This window comes from Uloborus diversus, chromosome 1 (assembly GCF_026930045.1).
Source record: "Uloborus diversus isolate 005 chromosome 1, Udiv.v.3.1, whole genome shotgun sequence".
NCBI lineage: Eukaryota > Metazoa > Arthropoda > Arachnida > Araneae > Uloboridae > Uloborus > Uloborus diversus.
In genome coordinates this window covers 130218483-130241501 of record NC_072731.1, presented here as the reverse complement: position 1 = coordinate 130241501, position 23019 = coordinate 130218483, and the positions used below count along the sequence as shown (strand labels likewise).

Genomic DNA, 23019 nt, shown 5'->3' with positions numbered 1-23019 from the left:
TTCCGGATGCCATCAAGGCTTCTGCAAGAGGTACAATGAAATCTAGTAGTGGGTTTTTTGATATTTGAGTTCGCGGTACGCAATCCATGAATTGACCACTGCTGTCGTCAATAGGCGAAAAAATACCTTTTTCCACCACTTGCAAGATTTTCGATCAAATTCATAGAGTTGTGCCATTTGGTCGGCCAAGTCTACGCCTCCCATAATTTTGTTGTAGAATTCAATTGCCTCAGGACATTCAAATTCTTCTTTGCTTCCATCTTTCATCGTGCGATTTACTTTTGCGTATCTTGCTTTGTGGCAATTACTTAGAATCATCACTTCCTTTGAATCAAGCCACCTCGCAAACATAGTTCCATTTTGAGTTACGAGAAACTCAGACTCGCCCCTTTTGCTTAGTTTTGTTGCACATTTAGGAACATCTTTGCGTGTCTTGATGCACGTTCCAACAGCAGGATACTTCAAGGTTTCCATCAGGTGTACGCTTGTAAAAAATCGATCAAACACAAGAACCACGTCATCTCCTCGGATTGTCTCCGTAAGCTTCAAAACTACCCATTCTCCGAGTGTGCCTTGAACTTCACCCCTTTCTTTTCCGGAATAAATGTTCATGTCATATATATACCCTGTTTTCGAGTCACACCGCTGCCAAATTTTTATCCCTCTTTTGATAGGTTTCAACGGCATATATTGTTTCAGAGTCGAACGTCCCTTGAACTTCGTCATTGATTCGTCAATAGACTGATATAAGCTTTCGCTTCGGCACTGTTTGAAGGTTTGTTTGAGGCACGATACAACCTCATCGATGTAATATGTTTTACTGGCCTTTCCCGGCTTTTCTGGTTCAGCAAAATACAGTTTTGACAATAACGTTTACACCTGTCTCTTGAAATAGCATTTTTTATTGCTACGTTTCCCAAAGAAGGATTAGATGACCAATAATGAGGGAATTTCGGCACCTTATTGTAAGACATGACAAGCATGCATTCAAGAACAAGCATAATTTCTGAGGGATCTGTAGGGGGAATTTTTTGTCCTAACTTTTGAAATCGCTGATTTGTGCATTGAGATATCCAAATGATGAGGCTTTTTGGAAACATTTTGAGAAACACGTCCAATTCGGTAGCTGAACGACTCAAGTTGAATAACAAACTAGGGGATGACTCCACAGGAATTGTCATTCTGGGTTGAAAAGCTGAATCTGCATGAAACCATAAGATTGGTCTGCAGTCTGAGTCTGAAGTATTAGCTGATGGTATCTCGTCAACTGGAGAAAGTGATGCCGTATCGGTGTCACTCGAAACATCGTTGTTCTTGGTATTATGGGAATCGATATCCATCTCACACTCGTCAGAATCGGATGAGTGCTGCGAATTGTGTGCTAAATCTTGATAATCAGGATCATCTATGTCATCATCTAAGTCAGTATCTTCGTCATCTAACTCTCCTAAAAGTTTTTTGATTTCTTCATCAGTCAGTCCCCGGCGTCGACTCATCTTTAGCTTAAATTAATTTCTAAAATAAAAAATACTACGTACCAATTTCAAAAGAAACCGAAAAACAGAACATCAAGCTACATTATACATAGGACTGCTGGGACAATGTTTTCCCATTGTCCAAGACGAGAGGGACACATATGTCCCGATAATAAAAACGGAAGTAAAAATTTGCAACTTACCGATTTGTTAGAGATAATCCACTACGTAAGTAACGTATCTAACCTTAGATTTATATTTCAATCAAAATTTAATCTAAAAAATGCGGTATTTCCCCAAAATGTAGCATCTACGTTTGTAGCGAACGAAATGCACTTGCTACAGGCGGGAATAGCATTATCTACGGTAGCGCCATCTACCTTCAGTGAATGAAAATAACGTCAAAAGTATTGCCAGGACTGGTGGGAATGTCTCCCATAAGACAAAGAAGCGTTGCCTTCCCAAAAGATTTTTTTGAAATTTGCTTGGGACGTATGTGTCCCGTTAGGCGCGAAAGGGTTAACAAATAACGACTAATCTGTGAATCACTATTAGTTTTAGAACCGCTGCCTAATTTTTCAGAAACTCTTGAATACATTCTGATGGTCATTTCTAAAAGGATGCCAGCTGGTGATGCTACTCTGCTTGATAGATTAAATATAATTTAATTTGATGAAGAAAAATTCAGAGCTAAAGTAGTTAAATTTCTCATAAACTCATCAGCCCCCCCTTACCCCCTCATGTGTTGTGATGCAACTGCGTTTGATAGGGTAAATACGAGGCGTGTTTTTAAAATAAGTTCCGTTTTGACATAAAAAAAGAACGAGTACAGATAGAGCAAAGAAATTTATTGCACAAAAATCTACCATCCTTGCGCTATTTTTTGACATTGCTCCCGTGATTTTCCAAGCATTTGTCATAGCGTAGTACAGGTTTTTGTATACCTATTCGTAGAAAATTGCCGCCTGTGTAGTCAGCCATGGGATAACATGTTCTCTGAGCTCATTATTGCTGTTGTGCCACAGACCACCTAGGAAAGACTTTAGATGCCGAAACAAATGAAAGATGCTGCGAGCGAGGTGAGGGCAGACCAGAGGATGTTCAAAAACGCCCCAGCCAAAGCCCTGTAAGAGTCCTCATGGTTGACTAAACGGGCTGTAACTTTTTACGAATAGGTATACAAAAACCTGCACCACGCTATGACAAATGCTTGGAAAATCATGGGAGCAATGTCGAAAAATAGCGTAAGGGTGGTAGATTTTTGTGCACTAAATTACTTAGCTCTATCTGTACTCGTTCTTTTTTTATATAAAAACGGAACTTACTTTAAAAACACGCCTCGTATTTATACATTGAAGGGAATTTTTCGAATTGAAGTATTTATTTTTCAAAAACTTCCACTTTGGGTGTCACATGGTGCAAACTGCCCCTCTGCCTCCCCCCCCCCCATAGCGACACCACTGCATACTTCGCATAAACATACTAACGTTTCCATTCAATCATTTTAACTCTAAACTATTCAAGGTTTTATAATTTTCATTACTAATAAAGAAAAATAAAATACTCAGTTTGAAATGAAATGCGTATTAATTTAAACATTGATAATTGCCCATTGAGAGTAAATGCTAGTTCTTGAAGATTTCTTACCGAACATTTACAACTGAAACTCATTGACCTGTGAAAAAAGTTAGTTTTCACTTTTCTTTTGTTATTTTGCGCTTTCAACTTGTCTTTTCTCACTTTTAAATAATTATTACGATAACTATGCTAAAACAGATGCTCACTTACTTGCTAAAATAACATTATTGTTACCACAAATGCATTCTCAATCTCCGCCATCTTCAAGCAGCTCAACTTTATCCAGTAAGAAATATTATCAGAATATGACAAAAAACAATGAATTTCATCAAGAAAAATTGTTCACAAGCAAAAGCATTTTGAACCGTTAGTAAACGCTTCGACCTTTCGACTCAATGTATGACGTCACCCGCTATCCAACTCCTCAGTGTTTGTCCCAGGGAAAGAGTGAGTAGAGGAGAATCGCAAAGGCCACATTTCAGGCTGCAGTAAAAGTTGTTGCGTGCATGCGCTTTTTGAACATTTGCCAGTCTATACTAGAGGAGCATGTTCCCCGTGGAATCGGTTTTTTGCTGTGTATTACGAAAGTCATCGTTGCATGCATTACATGTATGCATTATGAATCATACTGTAGTGGGCAGTAACTGTAAATTTTTCATTTTTGTCAACTACTGTACATTAGCTTTATTGTACAAGCTTGCTTATTTGGTTTCCAATGAAAAAAATCCGCGAAAGTGGCCAAAAAAATCATTTATGCGGATGTGGCATTGCAAACCAGATCAAAAATTTACCCCTTTCAAAATCGAAGCTTTTGAGATTACCTAGTTAACTGCATTTTGGCGTGCTAATAAGCGAGCTTGAGCTACTGGAGACATTTTTTGTGAGTGGTTTCTATACCTCTTTCCAGAAGCAAAGTTATTTTACTCCCACAATTCAGAGCTCAATGGAAGAAGAGTTTTCAGTATCAACAAGGATCCAGCATGGATGACTCACTACAAAACTTCTTTCAGATTGAAGTTTTTTAGCCATCCCTTGACAATGGCAAATGACCTTTCTGATTTGTCAGTGAAATGAAGGAAGATCCCATCATGGAAATGACGCAGATGATCATGGATACGTTAATGCCCCACAAAGAACTACACAGAAAAATATCAATGACTGATAGAAGAATCTCAACCACCTCTTTTATATAAACACTAAGCTAATTCCTGTTTTCTTTATGCATGTTGTGCGAATGAATCGGAATAAGTACAGATAAAACTTATTACATGCTTTATCTATCGCTAGAATGATTTTTTTCTTTTTCATCTATGGAACCTAATTTCTATGTTAACATATTTTAACACTACTATTAAGTATCAATTTATGTGGTTTTGATTTATGCAGCATTTCCAAGGAATGTAACCCCGCGTAAAATAAGGGTCTACTGTATATGTAAAAATCTATAACTAAGACAAATTTAAAGGTTCAAAATGTAAAATGACAGATAAAAGGGGGGAAACTAACAACATACACAAGCATAAACTTTTATTTTTGTTACACAAACATATTAATGCCTTTGTGTACACAAAAGCAACACAGATCTTTTAATTTTAATAACTTTAAGCACTAACTGTATGCAGGGTTGGCACAGAAGTTCAAGAATGAAATTTCTTGACATTTCCAGGTTTTCCAGGTGGTTTTGAGAAAAATTCCAGGTTATTGACGTCCACCTTCATTTTGCAACATTAATACAGTAAAATCCCTCTAATGTGGACACTAAAGGGACAATGTTTTTTGTCCCCAATAAAGAGCTCAGTGGAAGAAGAGTTTTCAGAATCAACAAGGATTCCAGCATTGATGACAAACAACAAAACTTCTTTTACATATAAGTTTTTTAGCCATCCCTTGACAATGGCAAATGATTAATAATGCTATTTGCATTGGAGCTGGGGAATTACAAATCGTCCGCATAAGAGGGGTGGTCGCCTTTGAGGGGTGTCCGTTAAACCTTTTCAATTATTGCCTTCCACCCCTCCAGTCCAGCATATTCACTGTGCTTTTAGACTTTGGCCTATAAAAAAAATCATGCATCTTAGCTCCGCATATTTAACCTATTTGTTGCTCATAAAGGCAAAGGGGCAGGGGTGCCCCCCTCCCCCTCAATTTTTCTGATTGCCTTTGTTTTTTTTTATTTTTAACCTTTTTTTTTAAATTTATTTAAATTTTTTTTAATTACCTATTTTTTTCTTTTTAATTATTATTGTTTTAAAAGAAGTTCTGAGCTGCTCTGCCAATGAAATATACAAACACACAGAATAAATAAATAAAGTAAAATAAAATAAATAATTCAAATAAAAATAAATCCAATAAATAAAAAATTCCCGCAAAAAATTTTGATGGCACACTGCGCTAACTAACAATCGGAAAATAAAAGAAATTCCCCAGACATTTCTAGAAATTTATGTTATTTTTCATTTTCCCTGACCATTTTCATTTTTCCTGACAATTCCAGGTTTTCCGGGTGCGTGACAACCCTGCGCATGTTTTGTTAGTGGAGAAGCTAAATTATCCAAACGTGCAAAATGTTCCAAAACCCATAAAGACATAATTTTTTAAACAAGTACTAAAAAGAGTGAAAATGGAATAATGTGTACACATAAATAAGTACAATTGATTTCAAATCACCTCTTTTACTTTTTCTTAGGAAATTCTTTCAAAATGACTTTGGTGAGCATTTAAAACTGGTGAATAAATAATAAATGTAAATATACCTTAGAAAACTTTACTTGCTCTAATTTTTTTTTTTTTTTTTTGTGGTTTATTTCTGTAATAATTATAAAGAAATGCATTGCATGAAATAATCATACAAACTATATACATAGCAAGATAGAAAGAACAAATAGAATAAATTTGTGGTAGAAGTTAGGCTTTTAAGCTTTTTTTAAGTCAGTTTCACACAAGTACTTTTAAGTACTCTTAATAGTTAAAGCTTAAGTATTCTTAAAAGCAGTTCGCAACATTTTTGAAGATGGAGGGAAACTATGCTTTGTGAGATGAACTTTGAAAATTATTTTTATTGACCTTAGTTCAACATCAAATTTCAGAAATTCCAAAACATCTGTGCAAGACAAAGAGATGAACTTGGCCTAATAGTAAAAAAGAGCACAGCTTTCAATGGACAAAATAGAACAGGACAATAGAACAGGAGAAAGAATAGCAGCTACTGCATTGTTTTATTTTTACAAATACTCCTCCTGCAGTTTTTTTTTCTTTCAGTTAAAACCCTTTTTAATGAAGTTAATTTTATGCTATTTCCTTCAATATTAAAATTTTTTCCAACTCCTCCTTATACAATTTGGTACAGCTCTGGAAGTTTTTGAAGAGAGCTCCTTTTAGTTGACTGGCTCATTTGAGAAGTTATCTGTTTTAGGTCATTTAATGGCCATTTAGCTCTGTAAACAAATTCAAATTACGAAAGATATATTATGAGCATTGTAACATTATTTTACAGGCTTCCTTTTTCTTTATTTAAAACATAGTCAGGATTGGGTTATATTTGCAATAGTGAGGAATAAGTGCTCTGTTTGAGTCCCAAAAAGACTTCCAGCTCTAGCTCAAAGAGGATACTCACTGGCAATAGAGTGCTGTATGTGTGGCACCAGGAAGTACCAGACACAGAGTCCAAAGATGAGGCCAATGGAGACAGACAAAATTAAGACTCCCCACCATGGAATCAAGTCAAAGCCCAGATCTGAAAGAAGCAGAAGAAAAATTTTTTAATCGGTAGCCTGAATAGCAGGGTTGTAAGTTTCGGCCATTGCTGGTTTTAACCAATGGATAAAACTGGGTAAAACTGGCTTGAATAAAATGAGTTTTGTCCAGTTTTGGCCATTGGACGTGGATATAAGAAATAATAAAGTTTTCAAAAATATAAATAAATAAGTACATAATTAAAAAATACATGAAACATCAATCCCACTATCAGTCGCTATTCATTATTTAAGCAATCACAGGGTGGCGACAGGAACTGTGAAAAAAAGTTCCCTGACTTTTCCCTGATTAAGTTCACCAAATTTCCCTGATTTACGTAACCATTGATAATGTTTTCTTTCTTTGCTCTACTTGAAATCCATTGTATGTTTGTATAAAATACAGTATTTTAAATGTTTTAAGTTGTGTAAAGTTGTTGAACAAAAGATATATTTTTAAAAAGATGCTACTTTTTTAATAAAATGGTTAAAAAAATAATAAAAAGACAATTTTTTTGGGAGGGAGGAAAAATCTACAAAGCAGTATATTAAATTTTTATACATGGAAAGATTATAGAAAATTATAAAAAAAAATACTTTACTTTCAGAAACCACTTAGCATAAGAATTTTAAGAAACTATTAAAATTACTCTTAAAAACATATGTGCATTTATGATAGAAATAAAAAGTAATTGAAATTATTTTGAACTAAGTTTTTAAACCGTATAATAATTGTTGCAAGAATAACAAGTAATAGTGAAAGAATAGAAGTTATGTAGTTATTCTTATATAACTAATTGACATATTTATGCAAAACAGATGAAACCATTTGACATCCATTCATAGGGAGCTTTTCTCTAATCAAGAACATAGACTTTAATGAATGAATACAGCATTTTAACAATGAAAAAATAAAGATTTTCAAATGATTTTAGTATGTAACGAAAAAAAAAACTTAGATTGATTTTGTAACAAACAACTTTGAAATGCAAGAAAAAGAGAAAAAAAAAGCAATTAGTTAATTTCAAAATATATAAAAGAAAGAAGAATACAACTTGGTTATAAAATTAAAGAATTACTTAAGTCTGAAGAAAAAAAAAACCTTTATATAATCTGCGGTGACAACAAATAATATAACGTTTTTTTTAATTGAAAGTTCAATTTTAGCAATTAAATTAAAAATGCAAAGAAGTAATAACTTTTAAGCTTTCATAGTATTAATTCAAAAACCAAAGATTTCTTCTTGAAATCTTGATTACAGCACTTAATTACTTCGAGACAATGGAATAAAGGCAAAGGAGCTAAGGCATTAATGAAGGCTTCTTCTTTGCCTGTATGGTTGTTTATTTTACGTAGAATTGAAAGCGTAAAAGGAAATTTCAAGCTAGGTAAAATAAACAACCTAACAGACACAGAAGCAATTTTAGGAAGTTCATCCTGTGGTTAATAAGTAAGATTCAATACTTAGACGTTGAGGAAAAAAGCTGCACAAATATGCGGCAGTGCACAAATATCGCACCTCATTAATTTTATTTTTTCTTTTGAACAGATAATTGGAGGAAAATACGTAGAGAATTAGAGTACTTAATTTTGTAAAGCAAAAAAAAAATTTTTTTTTCTTAATAAACTCAATTTTCCCTGATTTTTTGTTATTTTTTCAAAATTCCCTGATATTTCCCCGATTTTTCCCTGATTAATAAAGTTCCCTGACTTTTCCCTGATCTCCCTGATCTGTCGCCACCCTGAATCAGTTAATTTTACACCCTATGCAAGTAATAAATGATGGCATGTTCCAAAAGATTTGTCGCATCATAGGAGAAATAGGTGATAATTTTTTTAAAATGCGTTTCAAACAGTGTAAATATCACAATATATACTTGTTTCCTAGTTTTATGTGCACAAAATAATTTTAAAATTTAATCAAAGTATATCACATATTTTTAATACATTGAATACATACATAAAATACACTGCCAGCCCAGTTATTCCATCCGAGGACTGCAGTTTAGTGCTTTTGAATACATGTTACAAGTTTTGTGAAGAATAGCTATTAGTTTATATTGCAGGCTATTTAATATTCCTAATACAGGAGTGTCCTTTGTCTTTGCTGTGAAGTATTAATGCTAATGTATCCGCCTCTGTAAATGACTTTAATTTTTTAGTAATATGCATTGTTCCGTTACTTTTTTGAAGTACCCTATAGCCATTTTCACTTGCTGTTTCGAGCATCACATTTACCCTCATGAGCAGGATTGGATTTTTGATGCCAAAAACCAAATAAAAACTGAAAAACCTGACAAAATTTTTTAAACCTGTCAAAAACTGGCAAATGCTGACATCATTGCCAAATAATCATTATCAGGGGTCTGTCCAGGATTTTTCACAGGGTCCGTTTTTTTGTGAAAAATAAAATAATTTTGTGAAAAATCAATTATTTTTGTGAAAAATCAAATAATTAAAAAAAAAAATTTTTTCTTGTAAAAACGAAAGTTTAGACTCTTGAGATGGTGGAAACTGCATCATTGACACTTAAAGTTGAGTGTTTTCTCTCTTTTCTGTTGAGAATATCATTCTTGAGTGTTTTTCTAGTATTTGAAAGGAGGGGGAGGTATCGCTCCCTGGGAGATGGGCACCCCTCAAGTATCAATATTTATCTACCATTCTACATCATGTTAAATTATACTAGAAATGTTTTTTGTATAGTATTTAAAATAACTGTAAGAAAAAAAATTAGGCAGGGGTTCAGCATTTAACTTTTTAACCCAAGACACTGTTTAAGAGCACAGAGTTTCGTTCAAACCTTATAAACTCCGTGATTTTCACAAAAATAAAAAAATATTTTATTTGTTTACCTCTTAACTAAGCGTACTAAACATCGAAAATTTGAAAAATCAGATTTCCACAGCAGATGCAAAGAGATTGCAATCCTCAAAGTGAAGGAATCAAAAGTATAAAAACCGCTTGTAAAATAAATATTTTTGATAAAATTACTTTTGAATTGCATTTTAGAGTCCTATGATAAACATATCATTAATATCTGGACACAGTTGAAGCAAAAATAAATAACTAAAATAAAAAATAAACCATCGATTCAGCATTTTAATTATTGACTCATAAAAGAAAATGGAGTTCCCCTATAAAAACTTGAAATAAGCTTTGTTACAAAAATAAAGAGACTTTACATTTATTTGCATCCTAATAAAGCGAAGTTAGCTTGAAAAAAAGAATAAAATATGATTCTCATATCGGATGTAAAAAGATTGCGTTTTTCAAAATGTAGACATCTATAGAAAAAAATAACGGTGAATAAAAGTTTATTTAAAGTTAATTATCCTTTTTAGTATCGAAAAACCAAACCCATATAACTTTCTCCCAAAATAACAGTTTAACATCGCACCACCAGACACTAAGTGGTGATAAGTTTAAATTTTGTAACCCTATATGAAGCGATCACATCCGCCCCACCCATACTATCCTTTGTAGTTCTAAATTCATTTCGCTGTATATTATTGATGATTAAATCATGAGTGGGGAGAAAAGTGCTTACTACGCCTATTCCAGAGAATGTTGACGATTTTCCAAAGAAGTTTACAACAACACCGCAGCATAAAACAAACAAGCAAAATTATAAACCAAACTGACTTTCAGCTGTTAATTTCTTTCGAAGAAACTAACAACAGGCATTATATTTATTTGGCGGTAGTAATTATTTATGGCTTGCAGGAGCATCACAAGAGTGCCGATTTTTTTTTTTCCTTTTGCAAAATTAGCTGATTTTGTATAAGTTGATTCCTCTAATTTAACTTTAAATATGCTGTATTATTTTAATTTGAGATTTGCTCTTTCAATAAACAATTTGTGAAAGATCCGTTTTTGTTTACCAGAATTTTGTGAAGGGTCCGTTTTGGTTGATCGGATTTTTGTGAAAGGTCCGTTTTGGTTGATCGGATTTTTGTGAAGGGTCCGTTAACGGACCCAAATTTGCTCTGGCCAGACCCCTGATTATGGACATATTTAATAAATCTGTGAGATTTCCTCAAGCTGAAAAATTATTTAACTATAATTTACACATCATATCAATAAAGTTAATTTAAACATTACATCAACAAATATCATTAAAATAAGTTTATTGATTGTCCTTGAAATTAATTGCTATGCTTTTAAAAATATTTATGGATATTAAAACGGTTAAATCCAGTTTTCCGAGTTGTTCTGTTTAATTTTTTAAATAACTAACACAATATGTTACAAGTATTTTATCAATCCAAAAACCTTTGTATGACAGAATTTATATAATATCTTTTTTGTTAGAGTAAAAGTAAAACTAAGTTGATCAACACGTGATGATGAACTACCGTAAAATCCCGAAAATAACCCCCCTATCGAATATAACCCCCCCCCTTTTCGCCGAAAGGGAAATTTTTCAATAATCCCGAATATAACCCCCCTCCCCCTGATTCCGCACATTTCATTTTTGGAAACTCACTGTACAGTGCATGCACGCCAGCAGCGAAGGACCGGAAGCCTGACCCAGTTTTTTCATTCATCCAAACCGGTCTTAGATTATCAAGGTCAACGCCGCTGCATTCCGTTCGTGTCACGTGATAAACCCAGCTAGAATTCATTGCACCTGCCCACATTTATCTCGTCGCTCTCTCTTCGTCTGTTTATCTTGTTCTCTCGCGCTGCTATTTATTGTTCACAATGTCTCGGAGGAGCTTCACAGTAGAAAAAAAGCTCGAAATACTGCGTTGGCATGAAGCTCATGGATCTTCTCTCCATAAAACGGCGAGCGAGTTTCAACTTGATCGAAAATGCTTACGGGACTGGATCAAAAAGAAAGATGTTCTGTCAACCAACAAATTTGGAAAAAATAAAAAGATCCGGAAAATTGGTAGCGGCCGAAAGCCATTATCCGATGAAATGGATGAGGACCTCTACGAGTTTTTAGAAAAGGAGCGAGAAGCCGGACGAGCAGTGAGTAACAAACTCCTTGCAGAGCAAGCAAGAAAAATTGGTAAAAAATACGGACTGGAGGATTTCAAAGCAACGGCTCAATATGTAGCCAATTTTAAAAAGCGTTTCAACGTTAGCATGAGAATTGGGACGACCGACTCTCAAAAATCCCCAGAAGACCTCAGGGATGAAATTTCCTGTTTTTTGAACTGTGTGAAACAATCCCGTATAACTTTTGATTACACCGATTTTAATATTGGTAATATGGACCAAACGATGTGCCGCTTTGATATGCCGACGAATCGGACGAACAACCCGAAAGGCGAGTCAACAATCCGAATAACGAATACAGGGTGCAAGAAGCGGGGATTCACCGTTGCGTTGTGCGCCCGCGCTTCTGGGCACAAATTACCAGCATTGTGCGTGCTGAAAGAGCCTTTGGGCAAAATTCCAACCAAAGCCTGGTCCAGTCTGGTAGTTCCGGACAATATTCGGGTTACTGCAACTACCAACGGCTGGATGCATGCCGACACTTTGAAGCTTTGGGTCCGCAAAGTGTGGGGAGCCGACGAAGATGATGTCAAACGGCTGTTCATCCTGGATAGCGCACCCATTCATAAATCATCGGAGGCCTCATCCGCGCTATCCGATGTTAACACAAATCTTCTTCTAATACCTGCTGGCTGTACTAGCTTATTACAGCCAGCAGATGTTTGCTGGAATAAGCCGTTCAAGGCTAAATTGCAGGAACTATGGGGGAATTACCTCCGAAAGGAAGAGAAAACAAAAAAAGGAAACCTGAAACAGCCCTCCCGACAAGATGTGCTACAATGGGTGTCGATTGCGTGGGAAGCTGTTCCAGAGGAATTAATCGTCAAATCGTTCAAGTGTTGTGGGATATCGATCAAATTGGATGGGTCCGAAAATGGGGTACTCCATTCGGAACTCACCCGTGCTTTTCGCTCTCCGGCTGACGAACTTGTGCCCGAACTCTTGGATTTGGCTCTATTAGAAGATGATATGGAATCTGATTTTGAAGGATTTTCAGACGATGATTAAATATGTCCATTTTTTTTTTAAATTTTATCTAAAATATTCCAGGCTTGTTTGTATAAAATAAAATTTTGCTTTTAATTATAATTGTTATTTTCGGTTCTCTTATTCTCATTTTAGGTGCAATAATCAGGATATTTTAAACTAATTGCAGATTTTTATTGTTTACAATAGTTTTTAGGTTTTAATGGTCTAGAGGCTTGATTTTATGGGTATAATAGGGAAAAAATCAGGAACTACTTTCACTCTCCGTTTTTATCAGTTTTTATTGATACTTTAAAAGTATAAAAATGTGTGTGCATAACAGTTGAAAATAAAATTCTAAATCGTATTTGGTGGTGGCTGACAAAGCGGTGTGTCCAGGTTGACGTAATTTTAATCCTCCAGGTGATCTGAAACATACAGTTAAGGTAAATTCTTATTAAATAAGGATGTAAAATTTTCTGGAAGTAGCCGATTGGAATTTTTTTTTTTTTTTACGAAGTGGTACCTTTTTTGAAAAAAAAGTTCATTTTTTTGTTTCCTTTTTTTGAACTTTGATTATATTTTTAAAAAATAATAAAAATAAAAAATTACTAACTGTCTACAGGGCGGCAATTTTGAATTTTTAGGCTAAAATACCCTCTTAAATCAAAATTGAGGTTTTGCTTAGTAAATAATGTGTCGATTTTCCGCTAACAGATGGCGCCACCATTCAATTTATTGTTACAAGAATATCGTATCATGTTTTCATTTATTGACATTCTCAAACGATCTTTTTGTGAAAAATCTCGAATATAACCCCCCCCCCCTGAAATTTATCGATTTGGTTTTGAAAAGGGGGGGGGGTATTTTCGGGATTTTACGGTATATATTATCTAAGTATTCCTGATAACACTTATCTCCTGCATTTCAGCATCAGTTTAAAGATTTTTCTCCAGTTTTGGATTTATACCTTCTGATTTTAGAAATAAACTTAATGTACAAAATGCTTCACAACTAGTATTTTGTTGCTGCATGCCTTGAGGGAAAAAAGAATAAAATGGGACTCGATATAATATGCAAATGTTAACTAAAGATGTCTATTTTATTTATTTTTTTTAAATATACTGCTATTTACAATACTTATCTAAAACAGTCAAAGAACTTAATTTAGGGTATGAAATCAAAATTTATAAAACTATGAACCACTTGCTAAGGTAATTTTGATGCCAATACTATGGTTTAACCGGATAAAACCACAAATTGTCAAAAACTTGCCAACGCTGCTGATGAGATATTACAATCAACAATTCAGTTTTTACAGGGTGGCGACAGAAACTGGGAAAAAAAGTTCCCTGACTTTTTTTTCCCTGATTAAGTTTACCAAATTTCTCTGATTTACGTTACCAATGATAATGGTTTCTTTTCTTTGCCTACCTGAAAAGCAATGCATATTAAATAAAATGCTGTGTTTAGAACAGTTTAAGCTGTTAATTAAAAATATATTTTGAAGGGATGCTCCTTTTTTTTTTTTTTTTTTTGGTAAAAATAGTATATTCAGTTATCGACAGAGAAATACTGTAGGAAATCTAAAACAAATGCTTTACTTCCTGGAACCAGTTAACATAAGAATTCTGAAAAATTATTAAAACCACTCTTAAAGACATATCCAATCATGATAAAACTAAAAAATTTTAATGGAAATAATCTTGAACTGAATCTTCAAGCAGTATAATTGTTGCTGCAAGAATAACAAGTGATAGTTTAAGTACAGAAGTAATGCAGTTTTACCTATGTAAATGATACTGCCGTGTACAGGTAAACGGCAGTATTTGCAGAAATTAGTTTTCGAGATATTTGAAGAAATGTGTGGTGGATTCCGTACTAACAATAGGGAAAATGTTGGAATTAGACGTTTTTTTCGCGCCTCTTTTCAGCGGAAACCAAATAAGCAAGCATGTACAATAATTTACAAATGACAAAAATGCAAAAAAAAAAAAAGAGCACTTACTGCTCTTTACTTGCACACAGCAGAATACACATACAGTCGGATCCCGCTACAACGCGATCCGACTTACGCGAAACGGCTATAACGCGAGTTTTTCATGAGTAATGAATTTTTTAATGCGGACACAAATTACTCGCCTGCAACATGAAATTTTTCGGAAAAGAGCGGCGGAGAGTTAGAATGGGCTTGGTTGGCACTAAATATTGGTTTTGTTAATGGACTTTCATCCCTTTAGCATCACTGAAAGTGGAAGTTCACCCACTGTATTAGTCTAAACAACGCTTTGCTTTAGTTTATACAAATAACCACTCCGATTCTTAACTTTTTTTTTTTCATTTTACTTGTGAACAGGGTTGCCTTACGTCCCAGATTTCAAGGGACAGTCCCTTATTTTGAAAAATTGTCCCGCGTCCCAAGGAACTTTCATATGGGACGGCTAAAGTCCCGTATTCTAGCTTATTACAATATTTTACAAAACGAGGCACCATTTTAAGGGAAAAAGTTAAGTAAAGCGTAAAATGTGAAAAAAAGAGCAAAAAGAAAATCATGTGGCAGCAAACGCAAAAATTATTTTTGTTTCAATTTGGCTTTTGTTTTATCATGGGCAGCAGACCAATGATTACTTCCTCTTTTCTCATTGACATGTTGGAAATATACCTCTGCGCATGCGTCATTCGCAATGAAAAAGATTTTTATACTTTGATCTGCGATATTTTGTAAAGTTTAATGCTTTGATACAATTGGATTTCTCAGATTTTTCCATGAAGAAACGTTCTACGTTGGAAAGCACCCCTTAAAAATACACCATATCCAGTTATTGCCCTCAACCCTAAAAAATATCCCCCCCCCCCCCCTCGCTTTCACTCCTAGAAGCCTGTCCCGTATTTACTGTTCTTAAATCTGGCAACCCTGCTTGTGAACGTTGATAAAATACGTTGAACGTTGATAACAGTCTGATCACGCTGCATAAACCTTCTTCATTTTTTAAATTACAAATATATTTACTATATCGATATTGTTAAGTGCTATAATAATGTTGTAGTCAGGGATCTGTCCAGGATTTTTCACAGGGTCCGTTTTTTGTGAAAAATCAAATAATTTTGTGAAAAGTGAATTAATTTTGTGAAAAATCAAAAAATTTCGCAAAAAAAAAAAATTTTTTTTTTTTTTGTTAAAACGAAATTTTAGAATTTAGAGATGGCACAAACTGCATCAATTAAACTTAAAGTTGAGTGTTTTCCTCTTCTACGTCGAGAAAATCATTATGGATTTTTTTTACTAATATTTGGCGGGGGGGGGGGGGGGGCATCGCTCTTTCAAATATCAATATTTATCTACCATTCTACATTACGTTAAATTATACTAGATATATTTCTGTACAGTACTTAAAATAATTGTAACAAAAATATAAATAAATAAAATAAAATTCAGAATAGGGTGCAGCATTCAACTTTTTGACCCAAGACACTCTTAAAAAGCACAGAATTTCGTTTAAAACTTATAAATTCCGTGATTTAAACAAAAATAAAAAGATATTTCAATTGTTTACCTCTTAACAAAGCGTAATAATCATTAAAAATTCGAAAAAATCGGATTCCCATAGCGGACACAAAGAGATCGCAATTCTCAAAGTGAAGGCATCAAAAGTATAAAAACGGCTTGTAAAAGAAATATTTTTGATAAAATTATTTTAAAATTGCATTTTAGAGTCCTATGATAAACATATCATTAATATCTGTGGACACAGTTGGCCCAAAAAATAAAATTAAATAAACCATCTACTTAGCATTTTAATTTTTGACTCATAACAGAAAATGGAATTTTGCTTTAAAAACTTGAAATGAGAGTTCTAACAGAAATAAAGAGACTTTTCATTTATTTGAATCCTAATAAAGCTAAGTTAGCTTGAAAAAAGAACAAAATATGATTCTCATATCGGATGTTAAAAGATTGCATTTTTCAAAATGTAGACATCTAAAGAAAAAAAAAGGTAATTAAAAGAGTTTACTTAAAGTTAATCATCCTTGTGTTAGCATCGAAAAATCAAAACCCATATAATTTTCTCCCAAAATAACAATTAAACATTGCACCGCACCGTAAAAACGCAAATATTGACAAGCTGGCAAAATGATGAGAATATTTTCTAATCAAGTCATTATAAAGGTTCAACGCCAGACGCTAAGTGGTGATAATTTTGAAGTTGATAACACTATTTGAAGCAATCATATTTTTTCCTCACCTTTACTATCCCTTTGCAGTTCTAAGTTCATTTCGCAGATATATATTATTATTGTTTATTAAATCACGAGTGGAGAAAAGTGCTTACCAATGCCTTTTCAGAAAAGTTAACAAAAACACCGCTGCTAATTAGCTGTGATAAAACAAACAACCATTATATTTATTTGGCAGTAGCAATTATTTATCGCTTGCAGGAGCATCCCAAGAGTGCCGATTTTTTTTTTTTTTTTTTTCAAAATTAGCCGATTTTGTATAAGCTGATCCCTCTAATTTGACTTAAAAAAAGGTTCCAAAAATTATCGGTTTATACACAGAATTATGCGGTTTATACACAGAATTATGCGTTATTTTGCTTTCAGATTTGCTCTTTCAATAAACAATTTGACATCCGATCTTGTTTATCAGAATTTTGTGAAAGGTCCGTTTTGTTTGATCGGGATTTTGTGAAAGGTCCGTTTTGGTTGATCGGATTTTTGTGAAGGGTCCGTTAACGGACCCAAATATCCTCTGGCCAGACCCCTGGTAGTGTACACACTGTAAGCACTATACTGCTTTATTTTAAGTTTCTCTTCCCCATTAATCATTGATTTTGTGCTAAATAACAGAATTTTATGTCAAATAATAATGCTTTTTCTAAAATACACAAAAAGTCTCTTCTTTGTAAAAGATACTCCAATATATAGTTAATAAATGGTTTGAAACAATATGAGGGGTTTTTACAACCGTCTGAAACAATTGGGTATGCTTATGAAAAATAACTAAACATACCTTGTTCCACAACGCGAAATTCCAACTTACGCGAGGTGTCTTGGAACGCATCCCTCGCGTTAGTCGGGACTCGACTGTATTTAGGTAAAACAAATTGAAATCTTTCAACAACCAGACATAGAGCTATTCTCTAATCAAGTGAATGAATGAATACAGCATTTTAACTATTAAAAAAATAATAAAAATATTTACTTATGTACACAACTCAATTTCAAAATCTTAGATTACTTTAGTAACAAACAGCATTGAAATCCAAAAACAATTATTAATTTCAAAATTTATATGCATATGGTTTTAAAGTAAAAGAGAATGAGTTTAGAGTAAAAGTATGATAGAAATCCTTCGTGTAATCTGAAGTAACAGCAAGTAATACCATGGCAAAAAAACTAATTTGAATTTCAGTTAAAATTCAATTTTAGCAATTAAATTAAAAATGCCAAGTGATAACTTTTAAGATTTTTCAACAGACAATTTCCTCTTTGCCTGTAGGGTTGTTTATTTTACGTAGCTTAGAATACGTGGAAGAAAAATTCAAGCAAGGTAAAATAAACAACTTTACAGATGCAGAAATAATCTTAGGAAGCTCATCCTAAGATTGAATACTTTGACCTTGAGGAAAATCGATGCATAAATATGCGGCACTGTGTAATCTCACCTCAGTAATTTTACTTTTTTAAAACAAATAATTGGCGGAAAACTCGTAGGGAAACAAAGTACTTCATTTTGCAAGAAATTTTTTTTTTCTTCTTTGATCAATTTTCCCTGAATTTTTGTTATTTTTTCAAAATTCCCTGAGTGAAAGTTCCCTGACTTTTTCCTTATCTTCCTGATTTCCGTGATCTGTCGCCACCCCCTGTTTTAGGTTAATGTACTTAAAATTCTTGATACTCTAGTTAAAAAATAAAATTCAAGTCAAAAAGCTTTAAATTCCTGCCACTAGATTTTTTAAAAAGTTCCTAGTATAAAAATGTACTTACATTTTGGACCACCGTGAACAACAGAGAAAAGATTGACAAAGATGGTGAATCCCCAGAAGAATGGCAACGACAGGTATCCTCTGTTCATCGCATTGTCCTATAAGCATAAAGAGAAAAACAATCAACACAAAAAAAAAGAGCGGGAAAAACATAAAAAAAATACTGTTTGCAATGCAACACTTAAGAAAGACTATATGTTATTTTAATAAAGTCAATTTCAAAGAGATTTTCATTTAAGAATTTTAAACATAACCTGAATATTTTCCTACTGCATTTTTTTCTCTCTTTGAAGATGTTGATCTATCAGTAGACAAAATCACAGAAATAGGAAATAACCCTATGTCAAGGTAAGCATTTAAAAATTGACATAATAAAGAAATGTGGGGCTGTATTTAAGAAAATCCTAATAATTTTCAGACGGACCTTATTTTGGGTTAGATTTTTTGGTTGATTTGTTTTTGTCACCAAGAAGTATGATAGCTCCAAGTTAGAGACTTATAATAAAGACATAATAGTAAAAATAAATAGAAACTCGATGAATATATTACTATATTTTTTCTTTCTTTTCCTCTATTTTTGTAAAGAACATTGACATTATAAAAAGATGATTGCATACCTGCTAACCTTCAAAAAAAAAAAAAAAATCCAGTAGATTTTTTCAATGTGGCGCAATATTGCTTAGGGGAAAATAGGGATTCTAGTACAATCATATGCAAGTTCCTTGAGCCATATACACAGAGATTAATTAATGAAAATATTAAATGGAAGAATAAAAGTTAAAGTTATACTTTTTAAATGAAAAGTTATTTAGAGAAACAAATAATTTCAATTATCCTTAAAAATACAATCATAGACAAGTTTTTTCAGGTCTTCAATAAGATTTAATTGATTTTTTTCGGCCGCTAAGTGCCCGATAATAGCGGTCGTTTTGTGTACAACAAGAAATGTTGTAATTAAGCAACATAGACTTAGCGATGAGTGCGCGAAGCGAGATTGCAAATGTAAACAAGAACTGATGTTGCCAGATTTCAATGTGCTAAAGTTTGAAATTGAGTAGGAAACTTTCAAACCATGGAGTAAAAGCGCTAAAATGATGTAAAAATTTATTTTTAAAGGGGTTTATTTTTTTCATTTTCAAGAAAATTCCTAAATGGAGGTATTTCTTTTTAGAAATCAATAAAAACTGGGAGATTTTCAATAAAAATCGGGAGATCAGGAGAAATGTTAAAAATTAAGGAGTCTCCCAGAAAATCCATTCGAGTTGGCAGGTATGTGATAGGTGATTGCTAGAAAAATCACCATCTGTCTTTAAAAGAACAAACAATATTATGCAATCAATTTGTGATAGCTAGAATTTTTTTTAGAAAAGAATCTCATTTATAATAACTAATGGCTTATATAACGAAAATTTAACTTGAAGACTAATGTACAACGCAGACTGCTAAAAAAATCCTGTTACTGGGGAAAGAGTTTACTACCATCTACTAAACTAACATGCATGAAACTACAGCTACCTACCTTGGAGAGGATGCACTTCTTGATGACATAGAAGATGGCAGAAGAGATGAGACCGGACAGCACAGGAGACAAAAACCAAGAGGCAACTGAAAGATCACACCTGTGAGGAACAAGCACAAGAGAAACACGAACAAGCTTTAAATCTCACTTTGGCACTACATTTTCTCCATGGAATGGTAGTGTCCCACACTTAAACCTTACATTAACAATGGAACACTGTAACTCTCATGGAACAGAATACAATCACCAATGGGATTTCACCAATACAAAATCTCATTGTTTGTGGTTCAACTAGGTTCCTTAGTATCAATGTGAACCAAATGATTACAACTAATACTACCACTATGTCCCACTCCCCTGAATTCTTCTTACCATATAAATTGGTTTTGAACCGCTGAACAATAATGTGCTATTTATGATGAGCTAACTTAGATTGAGTTAATCTAACACATTTGATTTATATAGCTTTATATTTCAAACAACAAACTGAACATAATCGTAGTTCTTTTGGCAAAGAAAGAACCACCTCTTCCAGATCAGAATACATGATTCATCTATGTGATAATGATAAATACACATTATCCTTAAATGTTTGATGGAAATGAGTAAAACTTGGATGGCCAGCAACATCCAGAGAATCTTTTTTCCCCTCCTTCTCTGTACACTACGTAACAACCATAAAGTTCAGGCTGTAGTGACCTGGGAATCAACTACCAACTTAGGAAGGACTTGATCACTTTGCTTGAGTTATACATGGCTGCATGGTAATAATCCTTAGGCCAATAATATGTTCTTTTGAACCATACATGATCATGCTTTTTTTAAGTTCATTTATACACATGTGCCCCTTGAAGCTCCTGACTTAGGTGAAAAAAATTTGCATGATTGTATTGTCATCTGCATATCTCTACTTGTTTGAAACAAAAACTAATCATTCTTGAACCGTTTGATAATGGTCAAATTAAAACACTATTTTTCATCATTTCTATTTTACTTCGGTCAACTTATTCCAACATGAATATTGAAATTACTTTTAAAGCAATTGTTTCAAATAACTAGTTCTGACGAGAGAGTTACCTTTATAAAGTCTATCAAATTCATGAAATGGTTTGAAATAAAATGAATAAATGTCAAAAATGTTTTGTATGTTAGTTGATGAAACATATTGAACACAAACAATTTTAAACTGTATGATGGATAAGTTATGGCAAATTATAATGTAAAAATGAAGCAAAGGTTTTTTTTTGAAACTAAATAACACAGTATCATGAGTTTGTATGCTATAGGTTTGTATAAAGATCATGTGTTAATATTTACTCAGTATCAACTTACAAAACTTCCTAACATTTTCATCGAATTTAAACACTCATTTTTTTCAACAAGAAAATAAAGATAATGTTTCAAAAGTAACAAAGTGACAGGAGCTTCCATTTTGGCTCAATTCAGAGCACGTAGAAAACACTTACCGATCTGCCCTAGCATCTTCCACTTGATGTCGGTGAAAGGGCGTGCCACCAGGGTAAAGCCAATAACAGCCCCAATGATGCTGTGCGTGCCAGACACAGGCCAACGGAAAAAGGTAGCAGCGATGTTCCAGATGGCACTGCCTGAATGAGGAAAGGAGTAGGTCACAAACTATGAATAGGACAGGTTATAACTTCGCAAGATCATGATAGACTGAAACTAATTGATTTTTATCTAATTTAAGACCATGATAGCTTGCAGATTTTTTTCAATTTAATGTGAACTAGTTAATCTAACTTTTACAGCAATTATTTACAGGCAGTATTTTACTTAAGGGGTGAGAAAGGAAAAAAGAAACAGTAAGAGGATAAAAATATACTAAACGTAGCTTAATCCAGGTATAGTCGTGTCTCTTTGCATTATGTTAGCGCTCGCTCGCGTTTCAGTCTTTTCTCTGCCCTAGCGATCCGTGAGACGAAAAAGAATCTTGAATGCAAAGAAAATAGATACTATTTACTATACAAAAGTATGGGAGGAAGAACAATACTTACTGCATACCAGGGCTAGAAAAAACTTAAATGCCCTGCCGGGCATGTTTGTCTAAAAGATACATGCCCGAATTTTTACATGCCTAGTTTTCCTTATATATGTATATCAATAAAAGCATTTGAATTTGTGGTACAGCATTAATCAGACGAATTATTTTTATATAAATTATTTTTTAAAAAGTTTGAATAAATAGTACATAATAAGCCATCATTAAATTAAACAAAAATTGAGTTATATAACGGGAAGGATCGTTTTTACACGAACCGGAAACAGCAAACCACCTTAGCAGTAGCGCTTGGAAATAAATTTTGAGCTCCAAGTAAGGATTTGATAATTTTCACTAATGAATTTTTCTTCTTTTAATTTAATATAATAATTAATTATGAAATCCTAGTGTTATAAGTTTTATTTTAGGACGTTTATATAAAATACTTAAGATTGCAAAACTCCGAAAAAATTTAAAATTCTTAATCAGGCTTTATAGTTATTTGTAGAACTTAATCCTCAGGTTTTAGCTTACTTTCACTTGTACTTTTGATAGTTCACCTGTACTTGAAACAGAGTTATAATTATTAAAATGAGTTAAGTTGAACTGCAAGAAAAAAAATGTTTTTGACAGCACTCATAAAATTTATAAGATTTTTAGCTGATTTACATATTGCTATGTATGCATGCTAAATACATCAACTTGAAGTTTATTAAAAATATATTTTTTTTGTTACTGAACGATGAGGCTAAACAAT

General features: G+C 33.3%; 1 protein-coding gene across 1 annotated transcript in view; it reads right to left on the bottom strand.

Moving 5' to 3' along the window:
* The window catches only part of LOC129235004 (sodium-dependent phosphate transporter 1-B-like), a 222457-nt gene that overhangs the window by 31979 nt on the left and 167459 nt on the right, over positions 1-23019 (bottom strand). The window contains exons 4-7 of the mRNA XM_054868757.1: positions 21730-21870; positions 20264-20349; positions 18746-18842; positions 6667-6786 (exon numbers count right to left, since the gene is read on the bottom strand). Coding sequence (XP_054724732.1) covers positions 6667-6786; positions 18746-18842; positions 20264-20349; positions 21730-21870 — 444 coding nt within the window. The remainder of the gene's footprint in view (positions 1-6666; positions 6787-18745; positions 18843-20263; positions 20350-21729; positions 21871-23019) is intronic.